General features: G+C 40.7%; 3 protein-coding genes across 3 annotated transcripts in view; 2 read left to right on the top strand and 1 right to left on the bottom strand.

The window, feature by feature from the left end:
- LOC126403602 (transmembrane protein 51-like) overlaps positions 1-9,076 on the top strand; it is a 12,184-nt gene extending 3,108 nt beyond the window's left edge. The window contains exons 2-3 of the mRNA XM_050066372.1: positions 2,078-2,548; positions 4,162-9,076. Of these exons, the coding sequence (XP_049922329.1) occupies positions 2,127-2,548; positions 4,162-4,576 (837 nt within the window). The 5' untranslated portion in view covers positions 2,078-2,126 and the 3' untranslated portion in view covers positions 4,577-9,076. The remainder of the gene's footprint in view (positions 1-2,077; positions 2,549-4,161) is intronic.
- LOC126403604 (chymotrypsin-like elastase family member 2A) overlaps positions 1-14,060 on the top strand; it is a 130,580-nt gene that overhangs the window by 106,889 nt on the left and 9,631 nt on the right. The gene's annotated exons all lie outside the window — the stretch shown is intronic.
- Positions 9,363-13,860, bottom strand: LOC126403603 (chymotrypsin-like elastase family member 2A). The gene is made up of 8 exons (XM_050066373.1): positions 13,739-13,860; positions 13,481-13,569; positions 12,919-13,016; positions 12,181-12,303; positions 11,174-11,310; positions 9,953-10,098; positions 9,623-9,775; positions 9,363-9,496 (listed from the first exon to the last, which is right to left on the bottom strand). Exons 1-8 carry the CDS (start codon positions 13,776-13,778, stop codon positions 9,479-9,481), a joined length of 804 nt encoding a protein of 267 aa, XP_049922330.1. The 5' UTR covers positions 13,779-13,860; the 3' UTR covers positions 9,363-9,478.

Genomic DNA, 14,060 nt, shown 5'->3' with positions numbered 1-14,060 from the left:
CACTTTTTCACACAGGGCCATGTAGCTTTGGATTTTTTTCTTCCTCATTAATAAAACCCTTCATTTAAAAACTGCATTTTGTGTTTACTTGTGTTATCTTTGACTAATGTTTAAATTTGTTTGATGATCTGAAACATTTAAGTGTGGAAAACATGCAAAAAAGTAAGAAATCAGGAAGGGGGCAAACACTTTTTCACACCACTGTATGTATAAACCTTTATTTAACCAGGTAGGTCCCGTTGAGATGGAGATCTCATTTTCAAGAGAGAGAACCTGAGTACACAAATAGCAACATAGAATAAAACTATCAATTTAAAAAGTGCAGTGTAGCACAATATAAATATATATGTGTACTAGACTAGATTTCTGAATTGATGCATTGGAACCAGAGTATCAAGCTTCAAAGTACACTGCAATTCATTCTAGGTATATGTTGCAAGGAATCTAAAAGCAATCTTTCATAATAGCTACTGATACCTACTGTGGAAAACTAAAGTGCTGCCCCCTTCCTGGCAGTTGTTGACACACTTTCTTTTTGACATTAACTGGGCCTTCATTAACCCGGTGGCAGACAGAGTTGCATGCATCAAACTGGCAATATGTCATCCAGAGCAGGCTTTAAATACCACACCCTCTTTTGGGGAAAAATATGCTGATTTTTTTGTGTTAGTGGCACCAACAATAAATCCCAAAATATTAATGTTCGATTTGCTCCCCTGCCATGTCCTTAAAGATAGAAGATAGAAAGGCTTTGTCTTCAAGGCATAGACCACACTGTCACATAAGGAGGCCTTTGTGTTAACCAAGGCTTTCACACTTAGATTTGAGGCACGTTTAGATGACTAGTCTCTATCAGTGTAGTAAATGCTGCTGCTCACAGTAACTTCTGATAGACAGCTAACTTGAGTGGGAGGCGGCTGCAGTACAGTCAGACTGACTCATTCAGTGTAGCAGCACCAGACTGGCGTCTCTGACTGAATCTCAGCCTAGATCAAACAGTTGGCTGTTAACAGGCTGTGTATTTACAGACAACAGTGAGCCCAGTGATACCTGGTGATTGAATCAAATATGTATAGATGATTGGATTAGCAATATCTTGACATCATGTTGGGTCATTTATCCACTTGGATGGGGAAAGACCATCGTTTTTTAAGGTCTTACGAACGCTCAGGTTCAGGCAGGGCCACAAAACAGTTCATAGACATGTCCATAAAACAAACATTTGTTTAATAAGAGATAAATTATGACCCGCTCACCCACTTGGTGTATATTTCTGCAGAGACTCTATCCTCTGCCTGGATTATTTTCTTATTTTCTATGTTTGGGATGTTTATGGGCGTGTCCCCCACACAGCACAGGTGAAGTCAGGTTTTCAAAAAAGGTTCGGACTAGCTTCCAGACCATAAGCAGCAGGCATCCAAGAGACACAACACCAACAAACGCAAAGGGAAATGAAACACCAAATGAGACTGAATCTTGGGTTGACTTTTACTTTCACTTTTACTGATGAGTGTGTTCACAAACAATAACCAACAATCCTGCATGAATCAAAAAACCAAGTCAACAATGTCCACTTTAAATTAATGCTAGATTAATCATATTTCTTTTAATGTTTGATCAATATAAGATTTTAAAGATGGAAGAATAAAGTAACAAAGCAAACCTTTGACAATGGGTAACTAGTGACGTTGAAAGGCCAGTCTGCTGTAAATGTTTACTGTGTGACACACCCATTCACAGAAGGATCTGCAGAGGTATTTTTACTCCAATGAAATTCATGGTTTGTCATTTTCTACGAGAAATGGGTTTGGCCTCTCATAAAGAACAAATCTCTGCGAGGCAGCAGCATCTTTATTTGACAGGTTAGCTCTGACTCGTGAGAGCCACACCACTTCAGATATAGATAAATGTCAGAGGAGTAAGGAGGCTTATTGTGTGTGTCTTTTCAGTGTGAGTGGTATTTTACAGACAGACCAGGAATGATGTTACACATTTCGATTTTTTGGTTTGTTTTCTGTGACATTCTGATATAGGTTTCTCAGTTTTTGTCTGACCTCACGTGCTTTTCTCTCTACAGCTTTTGACCTCACTGGAGCTGGTTTGACTGAAGTTAAGGGACTGACAAGATGCGTTCTAGTGTGGCTGGACCACCAAGCCCCCTTGACAGAGCAGGAGGCACTGGCACCAACAGCTATAACAACAACAGCAGCAGTGAAAGCAGTGGAAACTCAGGTTCCCAGTATGCATTATGTGCTCTGGGGGTGGGGCTTGTCGCCCTCGGTATCGTGATGATTGTGTGGAGTGTGGTACCTGCCGACGCGGCCAGTAATAGCAGCAGCAGCAGCGGCAGTTCGGGTGGAGTGGGTGATACCACTGACAGGAAACATAAAGCGTCCTCTGTGGCCTTTGTCTTGGTGGGGTCTGGGGTGGCCATGCTGCTGCTGTCCTTGTGTCTGGGAATGAGGAACAAGCAGCGGGAGCAGCAGAGGCTCCTGGAGAGGCAGAACCAAGGAGCAGAGGCAGCTCGGCAGCAGGAAGACACAGAAACGTGAGTCCAATCATGGCTTTCTGGCTAAACAGGATTTGGACCTTTGGTCAAACTGACAAACTGATTTTTGTTGTTATGTCATTGATCAGAAAATGAATAAGATCAGGTAAACTAACTATCTTGTGCATGTTTGAAAAAATGCTGGTTTATTTTGAACATTATTTTGTTTGCTCAAAAAAATTCTCAACAGATTATACATCTTCTCTCTGTTATATGGGCAAAATTACTTATTTTCAGTGTATTATAAAAATCAGTGATTAGATGGATAATCCATTAAAACTGTATCTGGCTTTCTTCTTGTCAAGTTACAGAGGCCATATGCCTATTAAAAGTTCTGAGAACATTTTTAATTCAAGAAGCTAACAATTTTCCATTTAGTAACAGCCATGTTTGCTTTTTTACATATGCATATATATATATATATATATAGACTGACATCACAGCTCGTTAAGTCCATGCTGTTCGATGTTAGGCTGTCAAATCTTGAATATTTTGTGAGAGCTAGCACATATTTGACAGAAATCACAGAGAGTGATTTATAGTCAAACAGGCAATATGCTCTACATTTAACATGACACATTTGAGAATATCAATTATATATAGAGTGCTGCAGGGATGATATTTTTTTGTAGGCCAAACCAGAAGTTAATATTGTGCTTGTTCCTTTTGACAAAAAGCAGATGGGATTTTGCATTATTGCAGCAAATAAGCTCTGTGGCAAAGTTTATGATACTTGCACGTTCTATTCAGCAAGATAATCTTCACAAATGAACATCACTTTTATAATTTTTGAAGCATAACTGCAATCACTAGAGGTACAAAGCCAATGTAAGTCTATAAACAAACTGCACTGCGGTCGCATGACTTAAGTGTCTCCACCACAAAGCTTCCAACTAAGGCTGGCCAATATATCAATATCATGATATGAGTCTAGATGTCAAATGAGATTGTGGATATCGTAATGCCGTAAATGTTGTCTTTTCCTGATCAAAAAGGCTGCACCAGACTGTAGCTTTGGCTCATTTAGTCATTATCTCCACGTTACTGATGATTATTTATCAAAAATCTCATTGTGTAAATATTTTGTGGAAGCACCAGTACAACCATACAATATCATCGCACTGTGGCCATTGAGGTATTTGGTCAAAAATGTGGTGATATTTGATTTTCACTATGTTCCCAGCCCTACCTTCAACTTGTAATTTGACTTTTGCACACTTACCTCTTCTACAAAAGCCTTTCCTGTTAGTGTGACCTTATCTTTGCTGGTGGTCATGGCTGTGTCATTTGCCAGTTTCACATTCTTTTTCATAGACGACCCGAAAAAGTGTAGCAGGAGTACAAAATCAACAAGGCTGTAAAGGTGGATTTGTGAGTAAATCGGTTTTGTGGAACAAAACGTGAAAATCTCTTAAGCTTGTCTTAACCAAAAACCCATCCAAAAACTCCACTGACTTTGAGACAAGGGAACCAGTATTGTAAACGTGCAAACTTGTTTACAGGACTCATTTTTGCAGCACTCCAGTACAGGACCTAACAGAGTACACATAATGATTACATAAACATGTTAATGTGTGTCATTCATGTCTTTATGTGTCTCTAAATGTCTGCAGTGCTGAGGAACAAGCCCAACGCTACGCTGTACCTAGCTATGAAGAGGCAGTAGGCAGTGGCCAGTACCCTGTCCGTCAGAGCAACCTTCGCCCAAGTATCTCCCAGCTACCTTCCTACGATGACCTTGTCCAAGTTGATGGTGTACAGTATGAATTCGAGGGGCCAGAGGTCACACCAACCGGAGCACAGCCTGCTCCAGCTTCCAGTGCTCCCACAGCTCCCAGTGCTGCTGCTTCCACATCAAATCGCAGAGCTGGGAAAAACACCCGCAAGCTCCTCCCTATCAAGATCCGCAGGATTAAATCAGAGAAGCTGCACATGAAAAACACTGATAACTCTCAGCCGCCGGCTGGATTCAGTATAGAGCCACTCACCCCTCCGCCGCAGTATGAGGATAAAGTTCCTCCGATCTGAGATCAAGCTGTTGGTGTTTAAAACAATCTACTGAAACTCCTGGATTCCTCCATGATCACCTGTCATGGATCTGGATCTGTGGTTTTAAGACTTGAAGATGGCCTTTCTTGCAGAACATTCTCAGAGGCACTTTGTATTTTTTTTTTTGAAAATACAGCATCTGTTCTAACTCTTCTCTTGTGCCACATCGCTCCAAATCATGGAATACAGAAACCTTTTTTAAATTTTGGATCTCTGAAACAGATACAGACCGATAGTAATGGACACAGTTACTGGAGCCTTCTTCACAGTTTGACTGATTCTGTCACGCGGTGGCACATTGGATTAAAAGCACACACCAAAGGCAGTTTTCCTTTATCTCAGTCATTTTCTGTTTTTGCATTATCTTAATGTTCTCCACTCTGCACTGACTGTCATCACGGGACATCACTGACTGGTTATGGTGAGGATTTGTGTGCACACTTAAGTAGATACATGCAGGGGCGCTCATTTTGTAAAGTAGCTGCTGCTTGGGCTGTGTCTCACCCTGGGAGGCTTTGGATTACTACTGCCAGTGGTTGACCAAATGTAGGCTCCATGGTGTGTGACTGAGCATTGTATGTGCTTAGCTGGCCTGACCTGCTGTGGTATGCACAGACACTCTCCCTCACTGTCAACAACATAGTCCCTCCGGGTCTTCTAGAGCTCTGCAGCAAATAAGCAACTATTCTGGTAAATGCTGATCAGTGTTGGAGAGAGGCTACTGCTGAAGTCCCTCCCTGCTTCCATATTAGCTTTGGGTCAGATGGCTTTCTTTATCGGTCTCCTTGAAAAGCTGAAACATGGCACTGGGTGACCACTGGACAGCACCATTTAAGAATCGTCTACTTGTAACCACGATAAAACAGAGCTTTGTTGGAATTTATCAGCTACAGCTCCCATGACTCTTAGCAACAGGCACTCTACCAAAACCCAATGGGAGTTGAAATTGTTGAATGCCAACAAAGTATCACTTGTTTTATCTTAGAAGTATCAAGTCACTCAAATGTTACCGTCCAGCACAGCAGCATATTTAAGAGAAAAGCAAAGTTTTATGTTTCTCTTTAGAAAGACAAAACCCTACGCAGTACAAAGTCTGGTGGAATGAACTGGAGGCCAAAATGAAACAGCTGTTCACGAGGTTAAAGGGATAATTCAGGTCGTTTGAATTGGGGTTGTATGAGGTACTTATCCATAGTCAGTGTATTACACACAGTAGATGTCAGTTGGTATGTCCCCAGTTTGGAGACCCACCCAAAACAAGTGTACACTTAATTTAGAATATTTTCACCCCTTTGCTTTCAGTCAAACAAATCAAATCCAGACTCCATGAAGAAAAACAGTGATTTAAAATTGCTGAACACAGGAGCTGCTGATACCTCGATCAGTTATTGTCTTTGTTTTATTGTGTGACTTTGCCGTTTAAAGGGGGTAGTTTGGATTCAACAAAGTCAAACAGTAACACAAGCTAACTAACAGATCAAGGCAGCTGGACCAGCAGCTCCTGTGTTCTGCGAACTAAGATCATTGTTGGGGAATAGATTACTTTAACGGCTTACCCATCTGTCTCCAGCAAAGTACAGCAGTGAAAATACTTTCAATGTAGCATACGCTCAAACTGTTACACTTTTTTTTTTATGTTGCTTGACCAGCAGTTCCTGTGTTCAGCGATGTTAAATTACTGTTTTTCTCAGTGGGGTCTGGCTTTGAAGAGAGTGACTCTGCTTCAGTTCCCCGTCAGAATTCACTGTCTGAGGGTGGGGTAACATGGTTAAAATATTTTTAAATATAGCGTACACTTAAACTGGTATTGATTTTTTTTTTAGGTGCCTTAAATAAGGTAAGCTGCTGACCCTGTCCACAGCAGTACATTGCTTAGCTTCTGTGTCAGTACTCCTTCCTGCTTCTCCAAACTAACATGCTAACCACCATCTAGTGTATTAATACACTGTCTATAGATAAGTACCCCATACAACCCAATTTAAAAAAACCAAACTATCCCTTTAAAGTTGTGGGTATTTCTTTACTAAGCAGGACATGGGCTCACTGAATTTCTGTGGTTAGTTGTTTTATTAAATGTGCCTTAAGTTAGTATCTTTACTTTCTGAAAGCTGTATTAAGAAATTTTGACCTTTTAAAGGGCACAAAGACGCTAAAACAAACTCTCAGACACACAGCTCTGATAAGCCATCAGCTTATCAATTTGTCATGGTTAAGGGGCTTGCAAAAAGCTGCCTGACTGTTATTAACTCTATCTATCTATCTATCTATCTATCTATCTATCTATCTATCTAACTATCTAACTATCTGTCTATCTGTCTATCTGTCTGTCTATTTCCTTTGGTGCCAGGCAGGCAGCATGCTCTCATTAGACGACCATACAGTCTGTGCTAAAAACTGAACAATTAGCTCTGGAGTCAGTTGTGAACATACGACCAAACAGCTATTCAAAAGTGTAAACTAGCTGGCTGTCAGTTAGGTAGAGAATAGAGAGGCAAAGCCCATCCTCTGTACGGGACCTTATTTTGGAAACTATGTACAGTTGTTAACGGCGAGAGACAAGAAAAAAAAAATCCAGTTTGAATTGTGCCGTGAATAACACACACGATGTTTGTTAATTTGAAACATGTTTTTTCAAATCAAGAAAGTCGCAGTTTGTGGTAGTACTTTTTGGTTTTGTGTGAAACTGCTCAGTGAACTAGACTACATCTTTTTTATCGCATAATATACATGTCACCAACGCCTGCTAGCCAGCTAGCTAGCTAACATAGCTATGTTTCAAGCACAAAATGTAATGTTATCTTGCTTGATGTGTTTAATCCGGCGACCCTTGGCCTTTTTTTCAGTTGGGAGCAAGTCCTGTTTCTCGTGTGAGTTCATGTCGTACAAAACACAGCGAGAGAGAAAGTATGACGTTACCTACGTGACTTGTGTAGTCTTCCTAAATACGCATTTTAACGTATACATTTACAGTTTCAGAACAAACTGCAACTTTCTTGCCTTTCTTTCTTGACATTTTGAGGGGATCAAAAATTAATTGTCTCTTCTCATTGACTACAGTACATATTTTTTTCTGAATTTAGGTCCCATGGTTGTCCAACAGACGTGGAGGGTCTTGGCCTCTCTACAAGAGGGTGCTCTGTTAAGGATTTAATGCATAAAATTTATATTTATACCTACTAGTACAGTATCAATGGTCATTATTAGGTTGCTTTTTAAGAGAAATAACTTATTAGGAAGAAACTGTTTTGTGGGAAGTTGACAGTCTCATCTCATGGAGTCTTTAAGGAGTGCTAATGCTAACTGATTGCAGCAGTTGTACACGCTAAAGTAAAGTTAAGTGCCTTTGTTTTCACACCATCACTGCTTTCACTGACATTGTATGACTGAACCTGAGCTCTAATGTTGGTATTCCAATGCAGTGTTGCCCGTACTCCTGCAAACAGCGGGTAGAGGAGGAAGTATGTGATAGCATAATGGAAGGATCTCATGTGAATAGTTGAAAGCCTTCCCCCCCGTAGCCATGGTGAACACTGTTGAGCTGTGAAGGCAGTAGCCTCTGCTTCAATCTGGGCTTGTTTTTGCTCGAGATGACCAACAGAAAGACTCTTTGACTGTGCAGCTGCGCCAAAACAACAGCAACTATTGCTCACTGGCTTGCTCATCACCATTCCCCCAACCACAGCTTGACTTGCAGCCCTGTGTTCACTTAGAAGTATGCAGAGAATGAGCACAGCAGGGAAGACAGATGTGCAGAGAGCTGGTTTGAGCTCCATTACCGTGCATTATTTTATCAATACCTGTCTTTTTCTTCTTCAGGGTAGATTTGTTTTGATATGAACAGCTGAAGCCAAATACCAGTCATTCAGTTGAACATTAAGTTGCACAAGTTTTTTTTCCTCTTTTCATTAATGACTTCATCATCCCGCTTCTCACTGTGTTGAAATAAAACTCAGTGTAGTTATTGCAAAAAAGACTTCCTCTGTCACTGTCATGCAAGAGGCAATGAGGTCATTGTGGCACTTCAGGTTTTTAAATCCAACATTTCAACGTCTACATTTCTCTGATTTATTTTCAAAGTGGAAACTCGCCATGCAGCCTATTAAAATCTTTGTTTTTGTCATGTTCAGTACTGCAAACATAGTCATCGTACCTCATTTGCACAGTACCAGTTTAATTACATGATTGATTTTATTACTACATAGTCGAAATGTTTTACATTGATGGAATGAGTGTTGTGATTTAGCTGTCACTTTCTGTTTTACTTAGACGAGTGCCCGAAGCACAAGTTTGCTGTTTGTTCATTTATTATTGCTTTTTTATTACTGAAATCTTCATTTCTTTTATATTTACTGTGAAAATGTGCTTTTCTATGGTAGTTTTAATTTGTTTGTGGAAAATTATTTTTTGTCTCTGAAGAGTAAAAACAAATTTATCTCATGAATATTTTATGAGAAATAAAAGGAAGTATTTGTTAATTAACCCCAGTGTTTAAGGAGTGTATTTTGCTGTGTGTGTGTGTGTGTGTGTGTGTGTGTAATTCCATGTTGACTTGTGCACCATAACCCCCTGAACATTTGGACATCCCTGTTTTCTAACTTTGTTATTGTTCACCAGTGCTTGGTTAATATGCAGCTACTGTACTGAAAGTGAGAAAAAAATCTGGATGCCATATAGTTGTCAAGGCCCTGCATGGCCATCTTAAAAAAGGGCTTCTTGTTTTTCCAGGTCATGGACAGCACTTAAGCTTTACATTAACAAACAAACATTTGTTGACACTGATAAACAGCATTTTTTATTTTACTTTGCAGTAGCAACAAATGACACAACACGCTTTAAGTCATAGTTGTTCTTATTGCTGACCAAAGCACTCGAACAGCCTCTTCAGTAGCGGGTCATAACCTGGAGAGTGAACAATAGAAAACACAATTATAATACACTTCCTGTTTTTGAGAGCCGAGGCTTTGTTGCCTTCAGTTTGTATTGTTTATGCTGGCAAGGTAATCGCAAAATGAGTATGTTCCTCACTGTGTTGATCCATTTGATGTAGGAGCTGACTTGTGTGAAGACGGTGGGCTTCTGGAGGACGTTGCAGCCCTGACCAGAACCGAAGCTTACCACGCCATGGACCTCCCAGGAGCCATCAGGGTTCTGGCAATTCAGGGGGCCCCCAGAGTCTCCCTGCAGGTCAGCACACACAGTATTAGCTATAGCAGCTTATGTACAGACATCAAGGAAGTGATTCCTTTTCCACAATTTCAAAGTTAAAGGCCTTTTATATTGTGCTGGAGGTAAATTTTACAGATGACGTAATTCATTACTGTTGCCCCTTGAGATAACATTTCCTGGTGAACTTACACTACAGCCAGCAGTGATGCCGTCACCTCCGGCACAGACCATCTCGTCTGTTGCCAGGACGTACCACCAGTCGGGCTGTGAGCAGATATTGTGGCCAACCACTGGCAGGAGAGCCTGCTGCAGGATGTCAGCTGCAGGGCCGCTGGCTGTGGGGAAGAGACAGGCTTAACTCGGGTAAGACACAAGATTTTGCTTTGACGGAGGTTCACCTGGGGGGACAGGTGGGGTGCTGGAGGGAGATACTCTTTGCTGTTACACATGGTGTGCAGGGTAGAGAGTTTATTACAAAAACTAGTGTACATGGGATGCCCCTGGAGCCATTTGGCTGCAAATGTGCTACATTGAATATGCTGGATTACACACACTACCATTTATAGTTGTGTGTAGCACTTCACAGATAGCTCTAGCACTCACAAACTTTCCTCTGTGCTGCAATTTCTAACTGAGCGTTAACACAGTCCAAAGGTGCAAGAATGGTGTGTAGGCTCCTAAATTCTAGTTAAATACCGGAAGCTCACAGTCACAGTCACACGTGTTTATCTCTTTGACTGATAAGAGGGCTGCAAACCAGGTTTTTTATCAGATTTTGCCACATCTGCGTCAGAGGCAGTAAGCAGAGCGAAATCAAGTCAGTTGAACCTAATATTTAACAAATAAAAAGTGTGGTCTGTGTCTCTTTTTTATTGATAGATCAAGCCCACATGACTAAACTGTGAGTGTACCATTTTAAAAACAAGGTTCATCCTGGTTGTTAAGGTGAAACTATTACCTCAGTCAAGTGTGACTGCGCAGCAGTGCAGCACGTTCCCTTGAACTAAAGCTATTGTTTTAAGAGGATCTGGGTGAAACAATAGTGTTTCTATTCTTTGATGTATAGCCTACGTGGATAGCCAATTGTGGACTCAAATTTATTTTGATCGTTATTTATCTCATAGGGGAATTCACTTATGCTCTGCGGACCCATGAATGCATTGTGTCGTCCTCCAGCCCTTGGTCATGTATTTTCTTTTACAAAAAACTCTTCTTTATTTCTTTTAACAAACAAATTATGTCAAATGATGGGTACATGTCACATTTTTCTGACTGACTAATAGTTGTGAATTTTCCTGGTTGAGTGACAGGTGCACAGACACCGCTAAGCGGACATGCACATGAAGTCCAGAGTGGAAACTTGTAAAGCAGATTGACAGTGATTCATTCTGCTGAGGTGTGTTCACTCACTGGTGAGTCGACCCCAGCCAGTGACGTAGCAGGGAGCACCGTGAGGCAGGATGAGGCCCTGTTCTGGAATGCAGGCAGTCATGATTGTGTCAGAGAAGGTGACGGGGGAAGACAGTTTGATCAGGGCAATGTCGTTACTGCAAAAGGCAAAACAATCAACCCACAATAAGGAAGTAATGACAAACAAAAATATAGTAGTGAGTCAGGGGTTCACGCCAGCATGGACCATTAAAACATGAAGGCTGGGTAGGGTCAAGACCTCTACAGTTAACGACACCAGCACTAAAGATAACCAACAGGTCTTACGACGGTTGGACAGATGCTCATTCATTAACGTCTAAACCTCTTCCAGGCTACGCTCTTCTTTGGCAACACTGTCACTTCCCATTGGTCAGTTGTATAAATATTTTGGGGACATGCTTCAGTTGCTTGGTTGAAAATATCCATGAGGTTTGATGATTTTTTGATGAACTGTCATTGATTTATGGTCAAATTTTGCGAAAGGTCAATGCAGTTGTTTGGAACTGGTGGCGCCCCCTATTGAACGATTTTAAAATAATTTTACACACCTCACATGTCAAAAATGTTTTGTTTTTTTATTCAAAATAGCTGACCTTATTGGTTCTTTAGGCTTTTTTGAGAGCTTGTGTGTCAAATTTCAAGTCAATCTGACTTGGTGTGAGGGGTGTGGCCTTTCCAAAACTTCATTATTGGACCCTAATTTCAGCCAATTGGTGTCAAATTTGTTGAGCAGCATTTGCACACAACTGCTAATCACTGGTGAAAATTCCAAGTGCCTGTGACGTAACATCTCACGGGAATTTGCACAAACATTTCTGAAGAAAACAAAACTTGAACCCTCACAGAAATGGTTTATACTCAAGTAATGCTTTGCTGCATCAACCTCCTTATTCCAAAGAAAACCAGTGAACTGATCACCAGTACTCTGCTTACACCTGCTGATTCTGCTCTTCACATGGACTCATGAGTTGATAATGAGCTGTTACCGGCTGAGCATGATGTTGTAGTCGTCATGAGTGATGATTTTGGCCGCCCTCAGAGCTACAGAGCCCTCCTCGCTCGTCTTCAGGCTGTGTTTACCTAGCTCCACTCTGTAGTTGTAGCGGTTACTGTGGGATGGCAGATGACATGTAGGTGGATTGTAAATGCTTAGTCCTCCCATAGAAGTAATACATGGTTGCCTAGGACACAGGGCTGTTTTTAACTGATTAAAGTGTCTTTGAGATCACCCACTTCCTGGAAACATTTATTTCTGATTATAAAATGTTTTTAGTGTGAAGAAAATCTTCTTGAACTTCTCTACATGCCAATTTTTTCTTTCTCTCTGTTCAGGCATGGCAGCTATTGCTGCTGATTCTTGAAGAACTCCCCAAACTAACATCATATAAAGAGCAAAACGCATCATTTCCTTTTGGGTAGAGGAGAGTTTCCTGGCACAGACCTTTGGTTTGGCATATGACTGCTCCCATGAGCTGGGAATATTGAATCACCACACAGTATAAATAGATGATAACCAGCCAAAGTTCTTAGTCACATAAAACTGACGTGGATCATAAATGTAACAAAACTGACAATCTGATGTGTCCCTAGTGCAACCAGTAATACCCATATATGTAACCATAAATAACTATGTTCAAAAACCTTCACCACAGCCTTCCCGCCCTTTCAAAAGGACATGCTGTATTGTAATTGTGATCATATTGACAGGGTGGAGTTACACATACTTGATGCAGTGTGCAGCAGTGAGGACCCAGTCAGAGGAGATGAGGGTGCCTCCACAGACGTGCTTCCAGCGCCCACTGCTGTCAGACTGGAGAGAGATCTGAGCAGAGTGGAGTAAGGAAAGTTTGCATCACTACACACTCTTTTTTTTTTTTAAGTGTTTTTTTTATATTATTATTATGACTATTTTGTTATATATTTATCATCATTTTTTATTTATTTTCCCCCTTGCATACTCACAATCAGACAAATATTCATGCATACCATTTTTAAAAAATTCCCCAGATGTAACTGCAACTGCAAGATGTCATTATAAGAATTGTTATTACTATTATTTCATCCTTATTTGTCTGTTCTTGGACATTTTTCCCACTGATTATATCATTTCTGTACCTGTAAAGTCACTGCTGTTTTTGATTTTTGCACCAGTAACAAAGAAAGAAAAGGAAAAGAAGATTCAGGGAGTAAATAGATAGAAATATTTGATCAGTATATTTTTCTGTCTGTAGTGGTACAATGGTTGCCAGAATGAACATGTTTTTACACATTAAAACCAGACATTACCTGCCAGGGCCAGCTGTGAGGCCTGGCATCGTCTCCAGCCACCACCCTGCTCAGCACGGGAGGGAAAGTGGGAACGCCACATCCGTAGGCTGGGACGAGGTTAGTTGTCACACCAGACAAAACAACGACAAGAGTTTTATTCCTTCAAAATTCAGTGAAGCTTTGACAATGTTTTTCAAATAAAATGCAATCTTAGTACTCTTGGATTATATTACAGCAAATGAGTTACTGATGTGATAAAGATTGAAAGTGTCTTACCGCTAGCTACCACAAAAGCGAGAACCACCAGACTCCTCATGACTGTAGAGTATGTAGTGTGTGCCTAAATTTTGTGTTAAGAACAGGCTTGTATTTATACCGTATGTTAGCGACTTCTAACCAGCGTATAGACTTGTCCTGAGAAAGCTGGCTGACACATGCAGAAAGTCAAACAAACAGCAGTGGAGACTGAGAACACAGCATGTGGTTGGAGACAGGATTTTCCCATTACTACTCCCACTGGGGAACATTGGATCTCTTTTTGCTATTTAAGTGTTTAAACTCAAAAGATTATGTATCTGTCAAAATAAAAGTAAGTCAA

Source organism: Epinephelus moara, chromosome 16 (genome assembly GCF_006386435.1).
Source record: "Epinephelus moara isolate mb chromosome 16, YSFRI_EMoa_1.0, whole genome shotgun sequence".
Classification (NCBI taxonomy): Eukaryota; Metazoa; Chordata; class Actinopteri; order Perciformes; family Serranidae; genus Epinephelus; species Epinephelus moara.
This window is presented reverse-complemented; position numbering and strand designations above follow the sequence as displayed.